Here is a 23,567-nt window from a genome sequence, read left to right on the forward strand (position 1 = left end):
CCCAATCAATATCCAAATTTCTCCATCTGTGTTATATACGTCGTATGTATCTATTATAATTATATCTGGATGACTTAGAGTTTGAACCTAATAAATAGCATTAAAATTAGAATTTGCTTGAGTCAGAATTGAAGTAAGTGTAAATATTGTTTCCTAAGTGTCTTTTAATCTGTAGGGTCTCAGGCTCTTTTCTTTTTTCTAGGAGAAACTGGGTTGTTCGTCCTGTAGAACGGCCCATAGTTTGGATACTGTGACCGTACTCCTGTGGCATCGTGTAAGCTGTTCTTTGCCCCTTGCTTGCCTTAGAAACTTGACAAATAGATCTAGAGAGAAGCATGGCTCCCGTCCGTGCTGTGACACACAGCTATTTCCATAGATGTGGCATTCGGAAGCTCTAAAACACTCGTCCACATCTCGAAGACTGTTTGGTAAAACTTTAAAAAGCATGATGATTAAAACTGACCTATATTTAAAGTAAAGGCTCTTTTACAAGGGGTACTTTTATATTATTACTAAAATTGGAAAGCTCCCCTTTATTTAGACTAATTTTTTCGGAGAAGGTTAATGAAAATGTAATCAGTTTAGGCCCTTAAACAAAACTCTCAAATCTATAGCAGTTCGTTGTTTATTTTTATTGAAAAAACCTTATTCGTAAATATTTTCATTTGAAAATTATAAATGATGAGTTAAAATTGCTGAAATAAAAACCATATAAAGCTTAAAAATAAAAGAGGAACCATCCTGCAGGGACAACTGGTTAGCCACTGTGGGAGAATCGACACCAAAATAAATCCCAGATGGAGTGCAGATTTAAGTATAAAAATAAAATATAATTCTGGAGGGAAATTTGGGAGAATATTTTTATAATCCTGGGTTGGGGTAGGGGTGTGTGACAATCTGACATCAAAACCACATGTCACAGGGGCGCCTGGGTGGCTCAGTCAGTTAAGCGTCCTACTTCGGGCCAGGTCATGATCTTGAGGTCTTGAGTTCGAGCCCCGCATTGGGCTCTGTGCTGACAGCTCAGAGCCTGGAGCTGCTTCGGATTCTGTGTCTCCCTCTCTCCCTGCCCCTCCCCTGCTCATGCTCTGTCTCTGTCTCTCTCAAAAATAAATAAACATTAAAAAAATTTTTTAAAAACACGTCATAAAGGAAAAGACTGATGTCTTACTACAGAGAAATAAAAAAATTCTCCATTTAAACCCTGAAACACAAGTGAAAATCCCATGATACTATAAACAAAGTTTTCAAATGACAAAATCAGAATAAAAACATCTCCACTATCAATGGCAGACAAAGGATTAAAGTCCTTCACAGAGCTTTAAAATGGGCAAAGCTCATAAACAGCAATTCATAAAAAAGAAAATACAAGTGTCCAAATACATGAAAAGATGCTCAAAACTGAATATTCATCAAAGAAATGTATGCAAATTACAACAGTAGAAAATAATTTCAGATTGAAATTGATAGTATCCGATGTATTCACATACAGTTGATGGAACATGATCTGGTAAACCTTCTAGAAGGAATTTGAGGCATAGATGTCAAAATAAAGATGTGCGTGCCCTTCTCGTAGGAGTTTATTCCAGGGAAATGAGACAAATGCAGCCACATCTATTAAAAAATAGTCATTTGTGTAGTTTGTAATTAGCGAAAAACTGGAAAATGCTAACTGCTCATTATAAAGAAAAGGTTAAATGAAGTTTGGAGGCTCCAACTACACGTATAATATAAGCTCATTTGCTAAAAACCCAAACAGCTGTACACGTAAACAGAAGAAGGAGAAAGCCAGAAAGCACACGTAATATGGTGGCGGCAGGCAGTGGGTTAGAAGAGGGGGAGCTCACGCACATCACCTCCACACAATGTCATGAGTGAGTCTGCTTGTTCCTCTACTCTTTCGGTTTTGTCCGAAAATTTCTCCCTAAGATTATGCATTACAAGTTACATGCAGAAAAAGTAAAGCTATTTTGAGAAGAAACATGCCAAGATTATTTTTCTAGCTTAATGTTCTGTTTCTGATCACAGCAGCCCAGGTCATTTTGTGAAAAGCATGCTTATCACGATTACTATAAGTTACTATAAATATTTCCCGCTTTATCCATTAATTTGTTAACTTACCCTAAATCATTGTCTTTCATTACAGTTTTAGTCTGAAAATCTCATAGAATATATATATATGTGTGTGTGCATATGTGTACGTATATATATGTATATATATATATAAGCTTATATATGTGTGTGTGTATATATACATATATATATGTATATATATATACACATACGCATATATATATATATATATATATATATATATATACGTATATATATATGTATTTTTTTTTTTTTTAACGTTTATTTATTTTTGAGACAGGGAGAGACAGCATGAACGGGGGAGGGTCAGAGAGAGAGGGAGACACAGAATCAGAAACAGGCTCCAGGCTCTGAGCTGTCAGCACAGAGCCTGATGCGGGGCTCGAACTCACGGACCGTGAGATCATGACCTGGGCTGAAGTCGGATGCTTAACAAACTGAGCCACCCAGACGCCCCATATATGTATTTATTTATTTATTTTGAGAGAGGGGGCATGCAGGTGTGCATGTGAGAGAGCAGGCGAAGGGCAGAGAGGGAGAGAGAGAACTCTAAGCAGGCTCTGTGCCACCAGGACAGAGCCAGATATGGGGCTCAAACTCATGAACCGTGAGATCATGACCTGAGCTGAAACTAGGATGCTTAACCAAATGAGCCATCCAGGTGCCCCCTCAAGGAATATATTTTTTATTTTTTACTTATTTAATTTATTTTTTATTTTTTTTTAAGTTTTTTTAATTTTTTAATTTTTATTTTTTTTCAATATATGAAATTTATTGTCAAATTGGTTTCCATACAACACCCAGTGCTCATCCCAAAAGGTGCCCTCCTCAATACCTATCACCCACCTTCCCCTCCCTCCCACCCCCCATCAACCCTCAGTTTGTTCTCAGTTTTTAAGAGTCTCTTATGCTTTGGCTCTCTCCCACTCTAACCTCTTTTTTTTTTTCCTTCCCCTCCCCCATGGGGAATATATTTTTTAACGTTTTTCTAATAATAAATCACTTTGCTATTTTCATATTATATCTGATATGTATCTTTCGAAAATATACTATTGTGTCTTTAAAAAAAATACTATATAAATTCTTATGCATATAAAATGCAATACCTTAAATATTTCAAAATAAACCAAAATAAAAATTCCCACATTGTCTCCGATGTAAATTTTAAAAAAGGGAAATAGCCTTTGGTCAGACCTTTACTTGGTTGTACCGAAAAGAAACCAATTTGTCAATATCCCCCACAACTTTAAGAAAAACAGTAGGAAGAGATAGGTAAGAGGCCATCCAAGAACTGACTAGGTTTAACGGCTCTAGTGAAATGAACTCACCAAAATGACGCCCAGGCTCCAGAGGTCACAGGACTCGTCGTAGCCATTATGGTTCAAGAGCTCCGGGGCGGCATAGTGCAGGGTGAAGCAGGGTGTCTTGAGAGGCTGGTTATCAGGCGGCTTTAAGCGCGCAAACCCAAAATCGATTACTTTAATTTCCAAATTGTCGTTTTCGTCAGTGAACAATAAATTCTGCAAGATACAAACACGTAAATCAGTCTCCCGTGACAATGTCCTGGGACTTGGTGACGCCATGTACATAACGTTGTCTATCTCTATGCTGATACGGGATTTGGACACGGAGAGAGGTCTGATGGAGAGGGTCGGGGAGCTGGACGACAGTGTACTGTTCTTCTCTGGCTAATGCTTGTTTATATTATTTCAATTTTACAACATCTTATGAAACATTTTTCGATTGCACCACGCCTCTTCCTGTGTCAGAGCCTTTGTCTACATTTTTCGGACGGCGTTTGTCCTCTACCCCCTCCACCAACCTCGGTACCGACCAGGCCCACGTGCCCCTACTGCTTGCTTAGAGATACCGCCCTCACCCCCCCAAACGTGGCACCGCACTCAAGTTAGGACTTTTTCTATTTTCTCCTAGCATATTTGCTTTGCCTTTCTGGCACTTAGCATCTCGGCATTATTAGTCCACTGTCTTCTTCCTCATGAGTCCATAATTCCCTAAGGGCGGGGACTATGTGTCCACCTTATTTATGACTCTATTCCCCAAACCTGCTGCACTCATATAGTAGGTGCTTTGGTAAATATCTGCCCACTGAATGAAGTCATAAATAAAATAGCTGTATCCAGTATAGCTTATTAAAGAAGACACGGTAGGCTGGCTTCCAACTGGCTGGCTCAGTTGGAAGAGTGTGTGACTCTTGACCTTGGGGTCGTGAGTCCAAGCCCCACACGGCATGTAGAGATTGCTTAAATAAATTTAAAAAAACATCAAAAACCTTTAAGAAATAAAAACAAATTAAAGAAGACATGGTAAAGACATACATTACATTTCAGAATATTTTCTCCAAAACAGCTAAGACTTAAACATTTTTTGGATGCTTATGGATATTATTCCTCAATTATGCACACATTGTTCTCTTGAATCCCTCATCTGCCAAGCCTTCTCAGTCACTAAGCTTTTACTGTACTGTTTTCGTGTTTATCACATGTTTAATAAATGCTAACTGTACTAAGACATGATCATCACTTTTATTAGTCTATCAAGCTAGTAGCCACGGTAAGCGAATCTGATTATACTGTCTTCAGACACGCTGACGAAACCTGTTATGTCTTTATGTTCATTAAATTATTCCTCGGATCTGGAACATCATTTTTTTTTTTGTTAATATTATTTCCGCTAAAATAAAAGACATTACAAGGGTTCATTCATATAAAGAAGAAAACATCTTCTACACCTTCCACCCAAAAGTCAAAAATGGATAAAGTGGGGGGAAAGAAAAGCAAAACAATTAAAAAGTTTTCTTAAATTTTCTATCCTAGGATGCTTGATCCTGAACGTGTGATGGAATTAAAATGTGGATAAAATGTGGATAAAAACTGAAGCCCAGCTGGGGTTTACACGCCATAGCTCCTGGCAAGTCTTTCAGCGAATGACTTGTGGGCTCCTCTGCGGCGCAAGCACTGTGATCTGTACAGAGGACCGTGGGGCACACCTGGCCCCCATCCGCACGGAGCCTGCCAAGTCTTGGGAGGTGGTTTCCGTTTATTCTCTGCGAGGACTTCCTTAACCGCAGTTCTTGAAATGAAGGAGGGGGGCGCTCCCCCTCTCGGCTCTCCCGATGGGGCTGGGTGCGCATGGGCGGGAGTGGCAGGAAGCAGCCGCCTTTCAGCCTCCTCTCAAGCTCCACCCTGAAACTCATCTGATGTCACTGGTCTCTCATCTCTCAGGATGGGGACCGGTTTGAAAAGCACAAATCAGTCCACTAAGAATGTCAGCTAGCTTCTAAGTTTATCTGCTTCTCACCTAGAATTTAGGAGTTTGCCCATGCCGAAAGCAAATGCCACATTAATATTGACCAAAAGATACACCATCAGGTCTTAAAATACGACATCAGTGGGAAAGGGATTACACTTTGGGCCTGGGAGTAACATACTCTGCCATTTAAAAGTCAAAGTCATTTTATTACGAAGATGTTAGTACGAAGGCACATTTTCATTTCTCCAGAATCTATGTTGATTTAGGACTATAAATGTAGTAGAATGTCCTAACTCATCTGACATGTCTTCATTTCAAAAGGCTACTTGAAAGAAAAGGTTGGTAACAAGAAGAACGAAGCTACAAGTATCTTTGTATCGGTAAGATGGGAAGGCAAATTTAAATTCTGTTGGAAAGGACAGTTGCATCATTTGAGACTCATGGGATGACAGATGGCCGGTTATCAAAGAATAAAACATGTGAAAATGAATTCTATACAGTCATGGAACAGATCTCTTCAATTAAAAAAATTACATGCTTGTTCCTTGTCTATCAAGAAAACATTTAAGTGGTGTGCTTTTGCATTTAAAAATAGATTGCTAATCTCCAATGTACAGAGCACCATACTGTCAGTGGGCGTTCTGTAGGAGAGTGAGAACTCGGAGGAAGGAAGCAGAGGGAGAGCTACCACAGTTGCAAGTTCATGAAACACAGTTCACTTTTGATTCATTACTAGTAATATGGATAACAGTAATAGGAAGTCCAGGGACAGAAGTCTATGTGCTTTAGAATCAGTTGATTATACTTGGATGCACAGAATTCCATTTTTAAAACACCCTCTTCCTACCAATGATCCAAGATACTTAAAAAGGCAAAAACAAAAACAAAAACAAAAAAAACGGTGCTTTTGGAGACATAGTCTTTCGTGGTCTAACACAAAAAACAGACTCCAAATAAATTATTATTTTAAGAGTATTTGAAAATGCTTTATCAACACGTGGTAATTACAAATGAAGTTCTATTTTAAAGAGGAAATATGTATAATTTTGCATATGGTAAGGATGAGTCACTGTTGTCCTTTTATAAATCATTGGGTTTTGTTTTTCAATTTTCGTTATTATTTTGATGATTTCCTAAAAGGGGGGATTTTCATATTTTTGATACTACAAAGGGACATTCTAGAGTTAGAACCTTCTTTACTAACCTTTTGACAGAAGAAATATATAAAAAGCTGCTACTTTTGCTTTGCTACACAATTCTATAAATACAGTACACGGGCAAAGACATATAAGGATGGTGTGGCTAATTAAATCAAGACAATTCTTTATGTTTAAGTATTTAGAACAGAATTATATACATTCCTATTCATGAGCTAATCAATTTGATTACAAAAATGAGAAACAAGCTTTCAAAATACATCATTAAAAAAATAAACCTCTAAAATGGTACACATATAGGAGGGATGTTATTTTCTGCTACAAAAATTTCCATAGCTATTTTTAGCCCACAACTGTTGCATAAAGTATTTCTTCCATAAAAGGCTCTCACACTTACAAATATAACCTCAAGATGATCTGCTGGCAAAAAAAAAAAAAAAAAAAAGACAAATTTATTTTTGACTAAAATAGAAAAGAAAAAAAAAAATCCCAGAAACAGGATATCTGCAAGTATCTATTTAGCAGGAAGCCCTAAAAAACAAAACAAGAAAAGCCCACACATACTCGGGGGGATATTCGGTAATGAGGCGAGGCTGAGTTACACGAGAGAGCACGTCACTTTATACCTCGGGTTTCAGGTCTCTGTGCACCACGCCGACATCATGCATGTGGCTTACAGCTGAAACGAGCTTCCGCATGATGTAGCTGGCTTCGGTCTCACTGAAGTGCTTCTTTTTCTTAATACGTTCAAACAGCTCTCCCCCGTTCAGAAGTTCCATCACCAGAAATGTGTGAAGCTAGATAAGAAAAAAGATTAACGTGGAGGGCTTTCATGAAGAGAAGTGTATTTATGTATGAAACATTCCTTGACTATTAACTATCACCAATACATTTACAGAATCCCTTGGTAAAATAATCAACAGCAGTCCGTAATATTTTAGAGGAAAGAATCGAAGGGTAATGTGGCTTTTTTAGAATTCTATTTCGGTAATGGAAAATTTCAAGTACTGCAGTCAAACCTTTATATATCCTTTCCTTGACTAATTCTTTCATTTGAATTCCATTCCAACCCTCTTGATCAAGTTTACATAGCTTTCTTTTTAAAGTGACCTGGTGCTGATAATAATGTGAAATCGTCTGCTTTAAATCATACAGAAGATTAATGACAGAGAATGGGCAACTGCCCACTGGAGGCCTGACACACCCAGTGAATAGCAAATTTATCTTTTCAAAAAGGTGTTTCATGATGTCACTTTGAACCTCCTGTCAGACCTCAACAGATTAGTTTCAGGGTTCCTTGTTAATACCCACGGCAAATACCCATAACTCACTGCCTTTTTTTTTTTTTTTTTTTTTTTTAAATAATTGCTTTGGATACCAATGGCGTTATCTTAAAGAGTTTAAAAAGTTATTTATTTACTATGCTTTGCACACATGTCCATAAAGAAAATAACTCAGGAGCAACTGAAAAGCAAAGGAACTGTATCCGCTCTCAAATGAACACAAACATGTTGTTTAAAGAAAGATAGCCAATCACCAGATTCAGGTGCTATGCATTACAGAACCAACATCACTTGACAAATATGTTTCTTTTCGAATTAGCAAAATCCTCCCCGAAAGAAAAAGCTTCATAATTATCCTGTACAAACTGGGCGAATTTTAAAAGGTGAACATTTTTAATAAGAGAATTGCTTCCAGCCTACCAGAGATCAAGCTAATTTGAGTTTCTACGTATGACAAACCAGGTCAACACTGAAGGTCTGTTACAAACATCTGCCAGTGACTAACAAACAATGGAATGGTTTAAAAGATGGGCTTTAGGGGTGCCTGGGTGGCTCAGTCGGTTAAGTGTCCAACTCTCGATTTGGGCTTAGGTCATGAGCTCATGGTTCGTGGGTTTGAGCCCCGCATCAGAGCTCCGCACTGATGGTGTGGAGCCTGCTTGGGATTCTGTCTCCCTCTTTCTCTGCCCCTCCCCTGCTCTCTATCTCTCTCTCTCAAAATAAATGAATAAACATTAAAACATTTTTTTGAAGATAGGTTTTAGAATCAACCCTGGATCTGAATGCTGCTTCTGCTACTTACTTATGACCTTGGGGATGCCACTTAACCTCTGTGACTTTAGGACCCTTGCCAACAGAATGTAGATAACAGTGAGAAAATGTATATGAGACAGTTGACTAACGGCCTTCCAGAGATGTCCGTGTCCTAATCCCCAGAACCTGTGGATGTTACCTGATATGGCAAAGGGATTTTGTGGACGTGATTAAGGATCTTGAGCTGGGAGGACTGTCTAAATTATCCATCAGAGCCAACAGTATGGGATGGGACTATGGAAACAAGAGATTGGAGAGATATACAGAAGGGTCACGAGCCAAGGAAGGTGGACAGTCTCCAGAAGCTAAAAAAGGCCAGCAAATGGATTGTCCCTTGGAGCCTCCAGAAGGCACCAGCCCTGCCATCACCCAGACGTTATACCAGTGAGACTGATTTTGACCTTCTGATCTCCAGACTGCGAGATTATAAATTGGTAGTGTGTAGGTATGTGGTAATTTGTTACAGCAGCTATAGGAAACGAATACAAATCATCGCACACGAAGTGAACTATATGCTGCACACCCAGAGGCTGAAGACCCACCCTAATCCATTTCACCCCTCCGTCAAAGAGAAGACTGTGTGTACTTGGGGATGATCTAGGCAACCGTGTCACCAACACAGAAAGAAATCACCCCAGGTATCAACAACTGGACAGCAGAATGATTATATATTTGTACTAGTAGATACAGGGTCACATTGTGAGACAACTCACATTCAGTAACTCTTTAATATAAAAATAGCAAACAATAAATTTAACCTGTGGCATAAGTAACAAGGGAGGGATGCAGTTCCTGAGATCTGACATCCGCCAGAACGTAAGAGCTGGGATGGAGCTGGGCCCAAGTGCAAACATCAGAGGGGGGTGTCGAAGGTCATCCACCAGTCCCTTGACTTGTTATGTGAATCATCTCCAGGAGGAGACTGTCCGGGCTCCTTTTAGGCACCTCCAGCGGATGGGGGACTCACTACCTCCACTGCAGTCAGGTGGCCCCATGAGGTGGCCGCAGCAGGAGCACGGGGAGCAGCTCCTCCAAGTCCTCCCCTCAAAGACCTCCCTTTTCTGACTACGAGAGCCAAAGAGAAAGGAGATGACGATGTTATTTTTGGGTGCTCGCTCACCTTCGGGGAGAACCGGGCCATGTTGCTGCCTCCCCTAAGGCAGCAGAGCAGAGTAATTAAAAGCTTGTTCTGCGGTCGGACTGCTTGGGTTCAGAGCCCGGCGTTACCACTTACAAGCTGTGAGATCCCGTCGCTTAACTTCTCAGAGTTTCAGTTTTCCCACCTGGGGGAGTTACCTTATGTAAGGACTGAATCGCGCATGTGGAGTCTGGGACGGTACCTGGACCATGTAAGGTATGCAATACTAAAGGGCGGCAGTCACTGTGGCTAAGCTGTATCATTCCAGTGCTCTGGGAACTTTCAGTGTGGTGGAGAACTGGGCCTCGGCCTACCCAGGACATGCTGTTACAGCAGCACAGTGGAGGTGGCCCAGATTTTCCCGACGAGACGCTTATGGCCCTGCTCTGTGACCATGGACAGGGCTCATGACCCTTCTGAGTCTGCTTCTTCTTTGGTAAAGCTAGGGTCAGCTGCATCCAGGACTGGTATCGGCTTTTGTGCTTAGCATGCTGTCTCAAGTAGGACTGTGTCTTCCCCCCCAGTCTCAGGGGGCAATGTGTCAACAATGGAGCAACTATTGTCATGGAGGTTGGCGGTGGAGGGGCTGAGGAGACACGGACTTGACACATTCCTCCCACATCCAGAGGTACATTGCTTCTGCGCGGGGTCCTGTTGCAAAGCAGGACCTGGCCTGTGGTCTGAGTGAACGTGCCATCTGGAGAGGAAAGGGGGTACCCTTGCCCTTCTGCTTCATCTTTGTTCTGGAGCTTGCATTAACTAGGCTTAAACTCTAAATCCTATTCTAGAAGTGAAAAGAGAGTCGAAGGCTGATTGTTAACTGAATACTGAGAAGTCCAGGGATTAAGCTGTGGAGGGCCGCAGTGGAGCCGGTGGGAGGCCCAGCAGCTGTGACCCACCCTGCCCTCTGCCCTTCGTCCATGTCACATATGCCTATGACTGAGTGAGAAGAGCAGAAGTGAAAGCGTGCACTGGTTTTGGGGGTGGGTAAGAAGTTTCTCTGCCCTCTCTGGTGGCCAGGTCATATCCCATTATCTCTAACTCTGACCCTGGCAGTTGCAACTCAACTGGCAAAAAGACGAACTCTGTGTGAGTCAGTAGGGACAGAAAAATAGTGTGAGATACCTGGTCGTGGAAAACTTCATGCAGCTTCACGATATTGGGGTGTCCTTCACAGAGTTTCAGGGCTGTTATTTCTTTCTGAGTATTGGCCTCCATCCTGCAGGGATGAAAATGATTAGCCTCCACGTACGTACCTTCTTCACCAAGTTTTCATGTCCATATTATCCCAGCCCTAGTTTTGTGTTTATTTACAGCGTGTTCAGAATGTAAGTGTTCAAGTATCACAATGAGGTTTCCATGACAGTAATGAATCATACCACCCACCAGAACAAGTAATGCATTATTCCTGAGAAAATGATTACTTCTGAGTCAGAAAAGAGCCCATCATGAAGAAATGGGTGCCTCACTTGCCTGACATTTTGGTAGTAAGAATACACAATCATGGAAGTAATAATGAGTTCCCAAAACAACTAGCTGGCTCCCAAAAGCTGCCAGCAAATTGCTAAGTAATTTCAGAAAAAAAAAAAAATTCAGATACACAACTATTAGGAGTGGCAACAGCTGTCGAAATGAATGGGGCAAGTCTGATTATCACTGCCACGGAAAATGTTCTCACGGTAGACTCGAAAGCCTGTCACGCCATGATTTACGTCCCAAATGGATTACTTTACCAGCAAACATCTATTAGAGTCAGAGGATAATGGATCAGCTAATGAGCTGAATGGCTACACCAGGGTTAAAAAGCTTTACAAGAAACCACTGATTTCAAAATAAAAATCCTAATTTACAGAATTCCTTGACCAGGATGAGTCCATACAAAAGAATGCCAAAGGATGCCAGAAATGGTCCCTACCTTTTGCTGATTATTTTGACTGCGAACGCTTGGTTACTTTTTTTGTGTATGCACTTTCGACATATTGAGAAACTTCCCTCTCCCAGTGGCTTGTCCTTCAGGTCTAGGTCATAGTGTTGATAGAATGGGGAGTCCTGATAAGAAACCAATATCATTTACCTTAAGAGAATACTAGAAACTGAGGCGCCTGGGTGGCTCAGTTGGTTGGGCATCTGACTCTAGATATCGGCTCAGGTCATGGTTTCACGGTTTGGGAGTTCGAGCCTTGCACTGGGCTCTGCACTGACAGCATGGAGCCTGCTTAGGATTCTCTCTCTCTCTCTCTCTCTCTCTCTCTCGTTCCCTCTCTCTCTGCCCCTCCCCGATTGTGTGCTCTCTCTCTCAAAATAAATAAAAAGAAACTTAAAAAAAAAAAAAGAAAATACCAGGAACACAGAGGGATAAATAACAGAGTAAAAGAACATTATTATTTCTTTTAATATTTATTTTTGTGTGTAAGAGACAGAGAGAGAGGGCATGAGCAGGGGAGGTGCAGACAGGGAGGGGGACAGAGGATCTGAAGTGGGCTCTGTGCTGACAGAAGCGAGCCCAACACAGGGCTCGAGCGCAAGAACCACGAGATCATGACCTGAGCGGAGTCGATGTTCCAGTGACTGAGCCATCCACGCACCCCTAAAGAACATTATTAATGTTAATAGATATGCATGGAATATATTTATATGCTTCCAAGATTCAGCTTGCTTTAGATCATTTCTACTTTCATCTGTATAATTTTTTAAGATATATAATTTGCTATCACTGTAAAAAGGAGTTCATTGAAATGGATGTGACTAATTCTCTAGGGCAAACATTGCTATTTCCATTTATTCATTTCTTAAAATTGCACCTTACTCAAATGGTAAGCCTATTAAATTCATTGGCCTTGACAATGTTAATTAGCATTGGTATTTAAATCATAACTGTGTCATTTAATTAAGCACATGTATACCTTCATCATTGCGCTCCTGGCGACACTCGTCACTCCAGGGCGATCAACTCCTGTGTGGAACTGAAGGGGATCTATGACGGCCGCGTTCCGCTTAAACAGAATGGAAGGAGCGACAAAGGAATAGCCCTAAGAAAGAAAAGGAAGAGTAAGGAACAAGGGTTTGCAATTTTCCAGTTTAGCACAGTCCAGATTGTAATAATGTTTTTCACTCTCTGTGAAAAACATTCAAATATGTGTGGAGATGAATCTAATTTTATTTTATTTGCAATCTAAAATGCAAATCAATGGAGATTTCAAATCAATGGAGACACACTTTTCCGAAGGAGATAATGCCATCTTCTGGTAGAATTAAACCAATTCAGAATTAAAGGCAGAAAAACCTTCTGTCCAATTCCACCCCCAATATCTGACTCAGAGATGGAGTTCTTTCGCATTGCTGATGAAAGTTCACTTAGGAACGCAACTAGCTTCTCAAAAAAGGTACAGTTAAGGTATTAAACAAAGTGGCCCAAGAGTTATCATTTTTCAAGCTCAAAAAATAGCAAGTTTCACTACAGCGAGTTTCTAATTTAGCAATTATTTGACTCTGATTAGATTTCCTTAGACTAAAAATTTCAAATGGAGTTTTGGAAAAGAAATAAAAATCAAATGGCAGAACGACGTGCCAGAATGAACCAAGAGTAGTATAATGACAGATGATAAATCTGTTCAAGCTAGAACACTCACTAGTTCAAAGAACATTTTTGAAACATCTACTATGTGCTCAGCCACGTGCTAGATGTTAGTGTCATTAAGGTCCAGAGACACAGCCCAGGTGACCAGATGAAGCCATACTAATGGCATACTTATGGGGGTCCAGAAGTGAATCTCTCATAGCATTTAATAGTCTTTAATGGTTTTAATAGCTTTCTGATACCATTTAATAGCATAAGTCTGAGAAAGACCTTTTTCTCAGTATAAAATCTTCCCTAATTCTTTTTTAGGAGTTGGAAAACAGTTAAGATTTCTCATTGAAGATAAAGAATCAGATAACACTTTTTATGAACTGAAGACAGTTTTATATACTAGAGGTAAAATGAAGTAGTCTTGTATTTTTCTATAAAAGCAACTGAAGAGAAATAAAATTTCAAGTAAAAAAATCAACACTTCTTTACATAAAGAACTTGGAAATGCAAGCTGGTGCAGCCACTCTGAAAAACAGGATGGAGGTTCCTCAAAAAATCTAAAATAGAACTACCCTACGACCCAGCAATTGCACCACTAGGTATTTATCCAAAGGATACAGGTGTGCTATTTCAAAGGGGCACATGCACCCCAATATCTATAGCAGCACTATCGACAACAGCCAAAGTATGGCAAGAGCCCAGATGTCCATCTATGGATGAATGGATAAAGAAGATGTGGTGGATATAGATATATATATAGATATATAGATATAGATACAATGGAGTATTACTCAGCAGTCAAAAAGAATGAAATCTTGCCATTTGCAACTACGTGGATGGAACTGGAGGGTATTACGCTAAGTGAAATTAGTCAGAGAAAGACAAAAGTCATATGACTTCACTCATCTGAGGACTTTAAGAGACAAAACAGATGAACATAAGGGAAGGGAAACAAAAATAATATCAAAACAGGGAGGGGGACAAAACAGAAGCAACTCATAAATATGGAGAACAAACTGAGGGTTACAGGAGGGGTTGTGGGAGGGGGATGGGCTAAATGGGTAAGGGGCACTAAGGAATCTACTCCCGAAATCAGTGTTGCACTAGATGCTAACTAATTTGGATGTAAATTTAAAAAAATGAAAAATAAAATGAAAAAAAAAAAAGAACAAACACATAAGTAATATCTACTATGTCACAGACCATAAGCTTCAGTTAATAATTTGCAACATCTCCATATTTAATCATTTTGAAGAGATTAGAGGATCTTGCTTTTAAGACACCAAGAACACTTATATGGGAAAATTAATCTTTTCTTTCACAGCACATCCGGCCACCGCACAGGAGCGCCCTCTCTTGGAGATTACCTGAAACAGCCTCTCGGAGCTCTGGGGCAGCGCAGCAGGGGAGTACGTGGGATCCATCTCTGTGAACTCTTCTGCAAAGTTACTCACATCTAATTCATCTCGGATGACCGGCTTAAATGGGGCGGGCACTTTTTTGGCAGCTAGATCGTCCCAATTTATTTTCTGAAACAGAAAAAGAAAATGGGTACAAAGTAGAGACCAGCAGAGTGGAAATATTTTCTGAGACTAACACAGATGGATTAGGGTTTTAATTAGGCAACAGGGAAAGGGCACATCTTTCAAACCAATGATTATAAATATGTTTTTTTCCCAAGCATGAGCACATTTTCTGACTGCAGTTTATTGCTGCATTCAATGCTATGCCTGAATGAGGAGACTGCCTTCCGTCACTGTGGGGTCTGGCCGTATCCTCCGGGGGGCACCAGGATATCCTAATTCACCCATAGGGAAAACAGAAAAATTACTTTTGTCCTGAAGGTGTAAGGCCAGAACAAAATAAAACTGAATGATGACAAAGGGCTTTTCAATGCTTTATGAATATGAATGCTGACTCTAATATTCCTATTTTCTAGAGACAAAGTTAGGTAGCTTTCTTCCTAGACCTGCTTTTCCTCCTGGTCATCTGGACAGACTAGAAAATAAACTCACTATAAGTCATGCACTTGTTTACGTCTGTAAGTTTAAATGATCCTATCATACTGATATAATCACCCTTTTCTCATTTAAGCCTGTATCCTAGCTTTTTAAATACTGCTTCTTGTCTCCCCCGTGGGATAATCCGAGCCCCCTCTCCCCCCATGCCAGACACTTGTTGTCTGATAAATAGAGCCAACTCTGTGCTCTATTTTCTTTGTGCTCCTTCTGTCACTTAAAACAACCTGAGATAATACTTATTGAATCAAATCCCACAGCTATTATATTAACATATTTCTTCAAATCTAAGATGTCCTCATTCATAGTGAGATATGCCATGATTTCATGTACCATGAAGAAAGAAAAGGCATTATGAAGCAGAACGGTTAAGCTGTCCATTGTAAGACGCATTCTGATTTCAGAGACAGTGGATGACGTTCAGGAAGTTTAATCAACTAACGAAAAAATGTTTTTATTATGCCCTCTTGTGGAGGCAATGGAGAAAAAAAATCATTAGATTACAGATCTTCAAGTTTTTCAGCTAGCGTGGGCTTTAGAGACCAATTAGCTCATCTCCTTTAGACCCAGATGGAAACTGAAGCCTGGAAGTAAGAACTAACCTTCTCACTTAAACATTAGCTCATGGAAGGGTCAGTCTCTTGATTTTCTCGTTAGCGCTCTGTCCTCCGTGTGGCTGTAATGTTTTCCATTACAAGCATATGATTTGTGCTTGGCTATTTATACATACATTAAGAGAAACTTCTAGAGGAAAGGGGTAATTTAAAGAAATATATTGTTAGCAGGAGAATGTTTAGTATGTAGAAAATTGATCGCTGTTACGTTCCTCTCCACGTCCTCTCCATTTAGGTCTTTACAAGTTGGACTCTGGTCTTTCCTAAAGAGTCCTTGTCATTTAAAAAGCAAAGCCATTAAAGAACCTAAAATTACTATTTCAAGCTATAGAAAAATTTCCGTAATATGAAAGAGATACTGTAATATTCACAAATATAGTGAACTGTAGTGAAAAAGATCCTATGAAAATATGATGGGGGTATTTTGCTTGAGCACTTTCTTGAATTTTACATTGTTAAATTTTGAGCCACATTTCTCAACAAGGTATTTGAAATAGTTTGTTCAACTATTAATCTTTGTAAGCCATGCTGATTTATGAAATGTACACACTGAGAAGTTAATTTTATTCTAAATGTATTTCTGTTACTGAACTTCTGTAAGATGTGCGGTAACATATTTTTAAACAGGTTACAACTGAGAGACTGGTGCTCTTTTTTTGAGTATAGAAATACAGAGGGGGGGGTCAGTTGGTTAAGCGTCCAACTCTTGATTTTGACTCAGGTCATGATCCCAGGGTTGTGGAATCAAATCCCCTGTCGCACTCTGTGCTGAGCATGGAACCTCTGGAATTTTCTCTCTCTCTCTCTCTCTGCCCCTCCCCGCCACTCGTGCTCTGTCTCTCTCTCTAAAACAAAATTTAAAAATACGTCACACATAAAAAAGATAAGAAATACAGAGAGGTAATTCTTATTCTCAACCATCACTTGTTTTTCTAGATTTAAAAAACAATAGACAACACAGAGGTTACTCTAGGGCAGTTTTCCTTTGTTATGTTAGGCGTTTTCGTTTGCTCTGGTGATAATACTGTAAAAGCTCAGTTTGCAGAATAAAAATAAAACCCGGATGGTCCCTTTAGACCATAAACATTTAAGTCATGCTTACTGAGGTGATGAAATTTTTTAAAAGTCCTAAGTTCAGGGTTTTAAAAACTGAGGTCATGGTATCCTGGGTTGACTACTCAGACTTAAATAGCTAGCCAACTCAGCCAATTTAATTCTTTTCCCCCAGTTATCTAAAATTTTGGAGTTCTTTTGTTCGTTTTACTAAAGTGAGCAAACTAAGTTAAGCAGATGTATTGGTGCTCTGTAGAATGGTCTCATTAGGTTTCTTCAGAATAAGCAATAAGTAAGTAAGTAAATAAATAAATAAATCTATGTTACAGATACGTAACTGAGAAATAGGTACATTTTAAATTTTCTGTGATTGCTCCCGAGAAAAGGAGAAAGCATGAAATCACTGTCTAAAGGGCAAAACACACTGGTGGGAATGGCTCGTGAACTGAGAGAAAAGTAAAAAATAAAAGCTCCTTCAGTCCATATGCCTAAATTTCAAGATCATAAATAGAAACCAATACTCAAAACTCGAACCAATAAGCATATGGAAGACTGAACGCCATTATGGTCCTCCCCACTCTCACTTCATTTAGGCAGAAAAAGACCATTTAGGTGTCTCTAAGTAGAATTCTTTTTTTTTTTTTAAATGTTAACTTATTTTGAGAGAGTGAGAGTGAAAGCGGGGGAGGGGCAGAGAGAGAGGGAGACAGAAGCTCCCAAGCAGGCTCTGTGCTGACAGCAGAGAGCCTGATGTGGGTCTCGAATTCACAAATTGTGAGATCATGTCCTGAGTCAAAGTCAGACGCTTAACTGACTGAGCCACCCAGATGCCCCTCCAAGGAGAATTCTGATCCTAGGATTCCTACAGGGTCCCTGCTATTTAAAAAAAAAGGTACAGTGTATGTGAAGACAGGGAGCAAATGTCTCCAAAAGGGGCCATGTTCACTCATTTCATGAAGAATGCCAAGCACCCTGTAAATAGCAGGCCATATAAAACCATCTGTTCAATAAATTTCACCTGAAAAAAGAGATGTTCTTTGATTTCATCCGCATCACGTGGACCACATCCCAATCTTTTCTTGGGATCTTTCATCAAAAGACGCTGAATCAGGTCTTTAGCTAAAGCACTCATTTCTTGAGGATATGGAGGCTCGCTTTTTAATATTCTCCTGTTGACAGATAAAACTTGCTATTAAAACAACCAGAGGATGAAGTTATAGTGACGATATTCTTAGCAAGACAAGTACTGTGCCACACACTCTGAAACTAAACTATATGTGAAAAGCAGAGCAAAAGTATTTAAAATGAGATGCCACGAAATCGAATTTCCGAAACTAAGCAGAGACGAAAAGCGTTGGATCATTTTTTCAGTGTAAGTCGCTCTTAATGGGGAACCACCACCCCAAATATTTAATTGGGGAAAAAAATGAAGGCTTGGGACAGGTTAGACCTTGACTTGACTCTCTGATGAAAGATTTCCCAATGGAAACAACTCCTAATAAACTCAGAGAAGTCAATCCAGCGCTCAGCTCCAACCATCATACCCTTCTCTCTTCCCCTTCCCTGTGTGCCGGGGAACAGCTGGGCCCGGCAGGAATGGGGAGGGAAGGCAGGCCAACGCAGGTAGGGTCACAGCCACTGGGGCATGGCTCCACTCTTAATATCTGAAAACGAGCACCAGACCTGGGGCTTTTCATGGGATGAGATCACCTGCTTCATTATCTCCCACTATAAAACAGTCAGGTAAACCCTATAAGGAACTCAAAGGTAAAGTCTACTGTTTACTATGGAAGGTGAAACATTAAGATAATCAAGTTTCTTGATGAAATATTTGAATTTATGCTAAGGTCATGGAAGAAATCAATCCAATCCAAATGTACCTCTGCCTCTGTGAAAGGGCAGATGAATAATGAGAAAGAATAATGAAAGGGACAGATTGAAATTAAGAAGCTTAACACGGTATACACGGAGATAGTTATTCCTTTATTCGGGTTTGTAAAAAGATTCCCTGTTGGGCATTAAAATATTAATAACCGTTATGGAACAAAACCAGGTAACACATTTGTAACAGACAGCACAGTGTGGTTAAGCACACGGACTCTGGAGCCGGACCGAATTCAAACTCTGGCTTGCTGCTAACTGGCTGTGCGACTCTGAGAGTTAATGAACCTCTTCACACCACGGTCTCCTTAACCTAAAATGGGTATTATGATGCTTAAGTGAGCGAAGACAGTGCTTAGTGCTGCACCGGGAACATTGCAAGCGCTTGACCTGTGTGCCCCTGGCTCCCTTAGGCTACACCAACCACAGAGAAAACCACAGCCAGTAGCCACTGAGAATCAGTGAAATGACAGTGGAACTGTAAGTTTTCACTAGAAATTCTAGCCGTCTTGTTCATTTCAAAGCTAATCCCGCTTCTGGCACTCCATCCTGGGGATGCAAAAAAACCCGGACAGAACAAGGGAAAAAAAAGTACACTTTTTCTCTTTAGGGTTCTTTAGTGTTCCCCCAGGGCTCGCTGCTCGTCAGGGTTTTCTGCATTGGACAGAATCCTCTCCTGGGACCAGGCACAGGTGTCTCTGAGAGACACTGGCAGCCCGGTTTCTGAGGGAAAGCTAAGCAGAGACTTTTCCATTTTCCCCACCTTTCATGTGCTTTTAGCAGGCAGGGACTTTTTGTGTGAAATAGATACCCTGTTGCTGACATTCACTTTGGCTGAGAAATAAGCACTTTGGCTGACGTCGTCGGAAGGTACTGATTCTGTAGGTCCATACACTTGAGTCATCGGCATTTGCTGGAAGTCTACTCTGTACAGGCACTTAGGGAAAGCAACGGTCATGCCAACCCTGGCGGTTCATCCACAAAAGGAGGGGCATCGAGAGAACAGGGAGCACCCGGAAACAGGGATGGACCCACTGAGATGCCAAGCTGGGAAGAGGGGCGGGAGACTCCGCGTACAACTTGGGGCGGAGGTCTGGGCACGCAGACAGCATTGGTGGGCGACCGACGGCTGCAGCAGGTGCCACACGCAAGGAACTAGAGCGTGACATTGGAGTGAGGCAGGGAGCACAACAGGAAGAGACGGAGTGGAAATCTGAAGGGGTTTCTCAGAGCAGTACTGACGAGGGGAGGAGAGGGACCACCAGTGGTGGCCCCAAAGCTTCCCTTTTTCCTGGCTGCAGCGAACATGGCCAGAAGCAGCCGGAGGAGGTCGGGCAGGCGATGGTGAGCTCGCACCCCAGCTCGCAGGAGTGAAAGCAGGGGCCACGCAGGAGGTAGCACAGCAGGACCGCTTCTTAGGCTCCTTGTCGTCTTGGTAAACGGAGTGGCACGGGGCTTCCTCAGTGCGTGGAGAGGTTCTGAAGCCTAATCCCGCGGAGAACCGTAGGGCCAGGAAGAGGACCAGAAATGGAGGTGCGCTGGTCAGGAGAAAGAGCCCCCAGCAGGCTTAAATCTCTTCTCCAGGGGAAGATGATCTCTTCTTCTGCTTCCTTGAAACGTACGGGGCCGAGACGCATGTGAAATGACAGCTGTGCCTGGTTACCGCGAAGTCACCCCTGAGATGTGTGAGCAGACAGGACTATTTAAAACTCAGAGAACACAAGTTTCTGGGTGTTGTCTCTTACCCCAAGGGTGTCCTTGGAAGGGGGGAGTGGTGGAAGCTGTGCACAGAGGAGTAGAACAATGCAGTCCCGTGGTGGCCTTCCCATGTGGGGGTCACCCATCCACCTGTTCCCATCACTAATGGCTGAGTGTGCCCTCTGTGGGCTGGCCAGCCAGCCCTGGTCACTGCAAGGACCCCTGATGAAGAGGTGCTTGATGCTGATACCCATGTTTCCTGATCTGTATCTCAGGAAGCTAAGTAAAACTGGTGCCAGATTACAGCCTATTGTGACCTGTGAGTATGAATGTCAGTCTGAAGCTCAGACCAGCGCAGTTATGCAGAATGCGCACTGCAGAAAGGGGGACGCAGATGGAGGATGCTCAAGGACCTTTAGCCGTGACAATACTAGAACATCCTGCAACAAGGGCAGGGAGACATTTCTCAGGTGTTGTTGCCACTTGACCTCTTCGAATGTTCTAGATTTCTGAATTGGTAATGACCCAGAACTCTTTCTTTTTAGCTCCAAAGGGAATCTGGGAAACTTGAGAAATGAACTGTAATGGGGTGGGGCCCAAACAAATCTTTTTTTTTTAATTAATTAATCTATTTTTTATACATTAAAAAAAGTTTTTATTTATTTATTTTGAGAGAGACACAGAGAGAGAGCAGGGGAGGGGTAAAGAGAGAATCCCATCTAGGGTGCACTGCCAGTGCAGAGCCCTATGAAGGGCTTCAACTCATGAACTGTGAGATCATGACCTGAACCAAAACCAAGAGTCAGACGCTTAACCAACTGAGCCACCCAGGAGCACTGAGCCCAAATAAATCTTAGAGCTCTCTGGAAAATCAGAACAGGCTCTGAGTTGACATATCACGTTAAACATTTCTTGTGTTTGTTATCATTTAATCCATACAATAATCCTATCAATAGGCAGCCACTATTATCCCTGTTCTAAAGGTAAGGAAAGATTCCTTTCAAATCAAGACATATACACACAAAATTTTAACTTGATATTCCAGAACATAGATGCTCCTAATATTTTTTTTGCAAGAAGCAGCAAATAACAGAGCTAAGAAAATTTTGAAAAATAAAATAATTGGGAAAGATCTGCTTAGCCACATGTTAAAATGTATTATGAAACAAGATTGTAAAAGTGAGGTGCTAGCAAAGTAAATCAACAGCCAAATCACATGAACAGAAGAGACAACTTGAAAAACATCCAGACATATACACAAACTTACATTGTTTTTGAAAAGGGACCAGCCAACATGGGAAATGCCACATTGTTTGACAAATGTGCTGGGGAAACCAGCTATTTGGGAAACAAATGAAGCAAGACCTTGCCCCATACCACAACCTGAAATGAATTCCAAATGGATTAGGAATTACATGAAAAAAGAAAAATCAAATAAAATTAAAATCAATAATATAAAAATGAATATAAAATTTCTTTCTATTCATGAATGTTAAGTTTCTGAGAACCTCTGTGGTGAAAGAAATTCACATCTGATTAGCTTAAGAATGTATGGATTGGGGGGCCTGGGTGGCTCAGTAGGTTGGGCATCCAACTCTTGATTTCAGCTAAGGTCTTGATCCCAGGGTCATGGGATCAAGCCCCACATTGGGCTCCATGCTGAGTGTGAAGCCTGCTTAAGATCCTCCCTCTCTCTATCTCTCTTCTCTACCCCTCTCCCCACCTCATACACACACACACACACACTCTCTCTCTAAAATTAAAAAAAACAAATGTATGAACTAAAGAGTACTAACATCGAGATTAAAATTAAAACTATGATGGGGAGCAAGATGGGCAGATGGGTAGATATACAACAAGCAAGGATGGTAAAATAGTCATGGCAGCATCATGGCAGCGTGTAGGCAGGTTTCCACTGTGACAGGTATTCGAACATTTTCATATAAAATGTGGTGGAAAAAGTGAGCTCATGAAAGTGTGCACGTGTTTCTTATGATCACAACAATATAACAATACGGAACTGTCTCAACACTGGTGTTAGTACAGTGGGCAATGCTCACCTGTCACCCCACTGAGGTCTTTGCTCAAGTGTCACCTTATCAGAGCAGCCTTCTGGAACCATTCGAACAAAAATACCTATTTCCCCACCTTATTCATCCCTCTCCTTTCTTTTCTTTTCCTCCATGGCATTTAAAGGCTATTTGTATTTATTGATTGGTTACTCTGATCTCTCCAGCTAAAATGTAAGCTCTCAGGGAGGAGAGATTCGTTTTAAAGGCAATTTTGTTCAGTGCTTTTTTCCTGGGGCCTAGAACACTGCTTAGCATATAGCAAGTCCTCAACATAGATTTCCTGAATAAATTATTTTCCATTTACGATACCTTGCTCACTCAGGATCTTTCTTCCTCAGTTGCAACAGATGCCTGCAGATAACATCTTTGTTTTTTCACCAATAGCATATGCCTTCTCTTGGGGTGATTCTATTTGTCCTCCATTTCAAAGTTCACAATCTTTCCTATTTTGTGACTTAACATTGTTGATTCTCCCTTGCTGGTTCCCATGTGGTCCCAGAATTACCGGACTACTTGTATGCCTGCCTGAATTAGGAAGTTTTCTATAAACTTCATTTACTCTAACTAGGTAAGAATATTATGGTGCGTCTACTCAATGGTATATTATACAGTCATTGCAAATTATGTGTACAAAGAGTTTGTATACATGAAAATGTGTATAACTTTAAGCAAAAACTGGAAAATATGAAGTTATATTTCTAGTATAAGTACAACATTATACAGATGTAAAAGACTAAAAGGAAATATATCAAGATATTGGCAGTGCTGGTCTCTGGGTGTTATTACAGTTTTCCCTTATGTACATTTTAAACTATAGTGAACATTACTTTTAGAACAGGAACAACAGAACGAACTTGATTTATAAGATCACAGACCCACAGAGACCAGCACAAGCCTGGCATGGGGGC

At 40.8% G+C, this 23,567-nt stretch overlaps 1 protein-coding gene across 11 annotated transcripts in view; it reads right to left on the bottom strand.

Moving 5' to 3' along the window:
• The window catches only part of RPS6KA5 (ribosomal protein S6 kinase A5), a 183,405-nt gene that overhangs the window by 16,610 nt on the left and 143,228 nt on the right, over positions 1-23,567 (bottom strand). For all 11 annotated transcript variants that reach the window (XM_042944088.1, XM_042944087.1, XM_042944093.1 and 8 more), the window contains 7 exons: positions 18,027-18,177; positions 14,691-14,852; positions 12,659-12,784; positions 11,671-11,804; positions 10,881-10,974; positions 7,148-7,318; positions 3,423-3,614 (listed from right to left, as the gene is read on the bottom strand). In XM_042944088.1, the coding sequence (XP_042800022.1) occupies positions 3,423-3,614; positions 7,148-7,318; positions 10,881-10,974; positions 11,671-11,804; positions 12,659-12,784; positions 14,691-14,852; positions 18,027-18,177 (1,030 nt within the window). The remainder of the gene's footprint in view (positions 1-3,422; positions 3,615-7,147; positions 7,319-10,880; positions 10,975-11,670; positions 11,805-12,658; positions 12,785-14,690; positions 14,853-18,026; positions 18,178-23,567) is intronic.

Source organism: Panthera leo, chromosome B3, assembly GCF_018350215.1.
Source record: "Panthera leo isolate Ple1 chromosome B3, P.leo_Ple1_pat1.1, whole genome shotgun sequence".
Taxonomy (NCBI): domain Eukaryota; kingdom Metazoa; phylum Chordata; class Mammalia; order Carnivora; family Felidae; genus Panthera; species Panthera leo.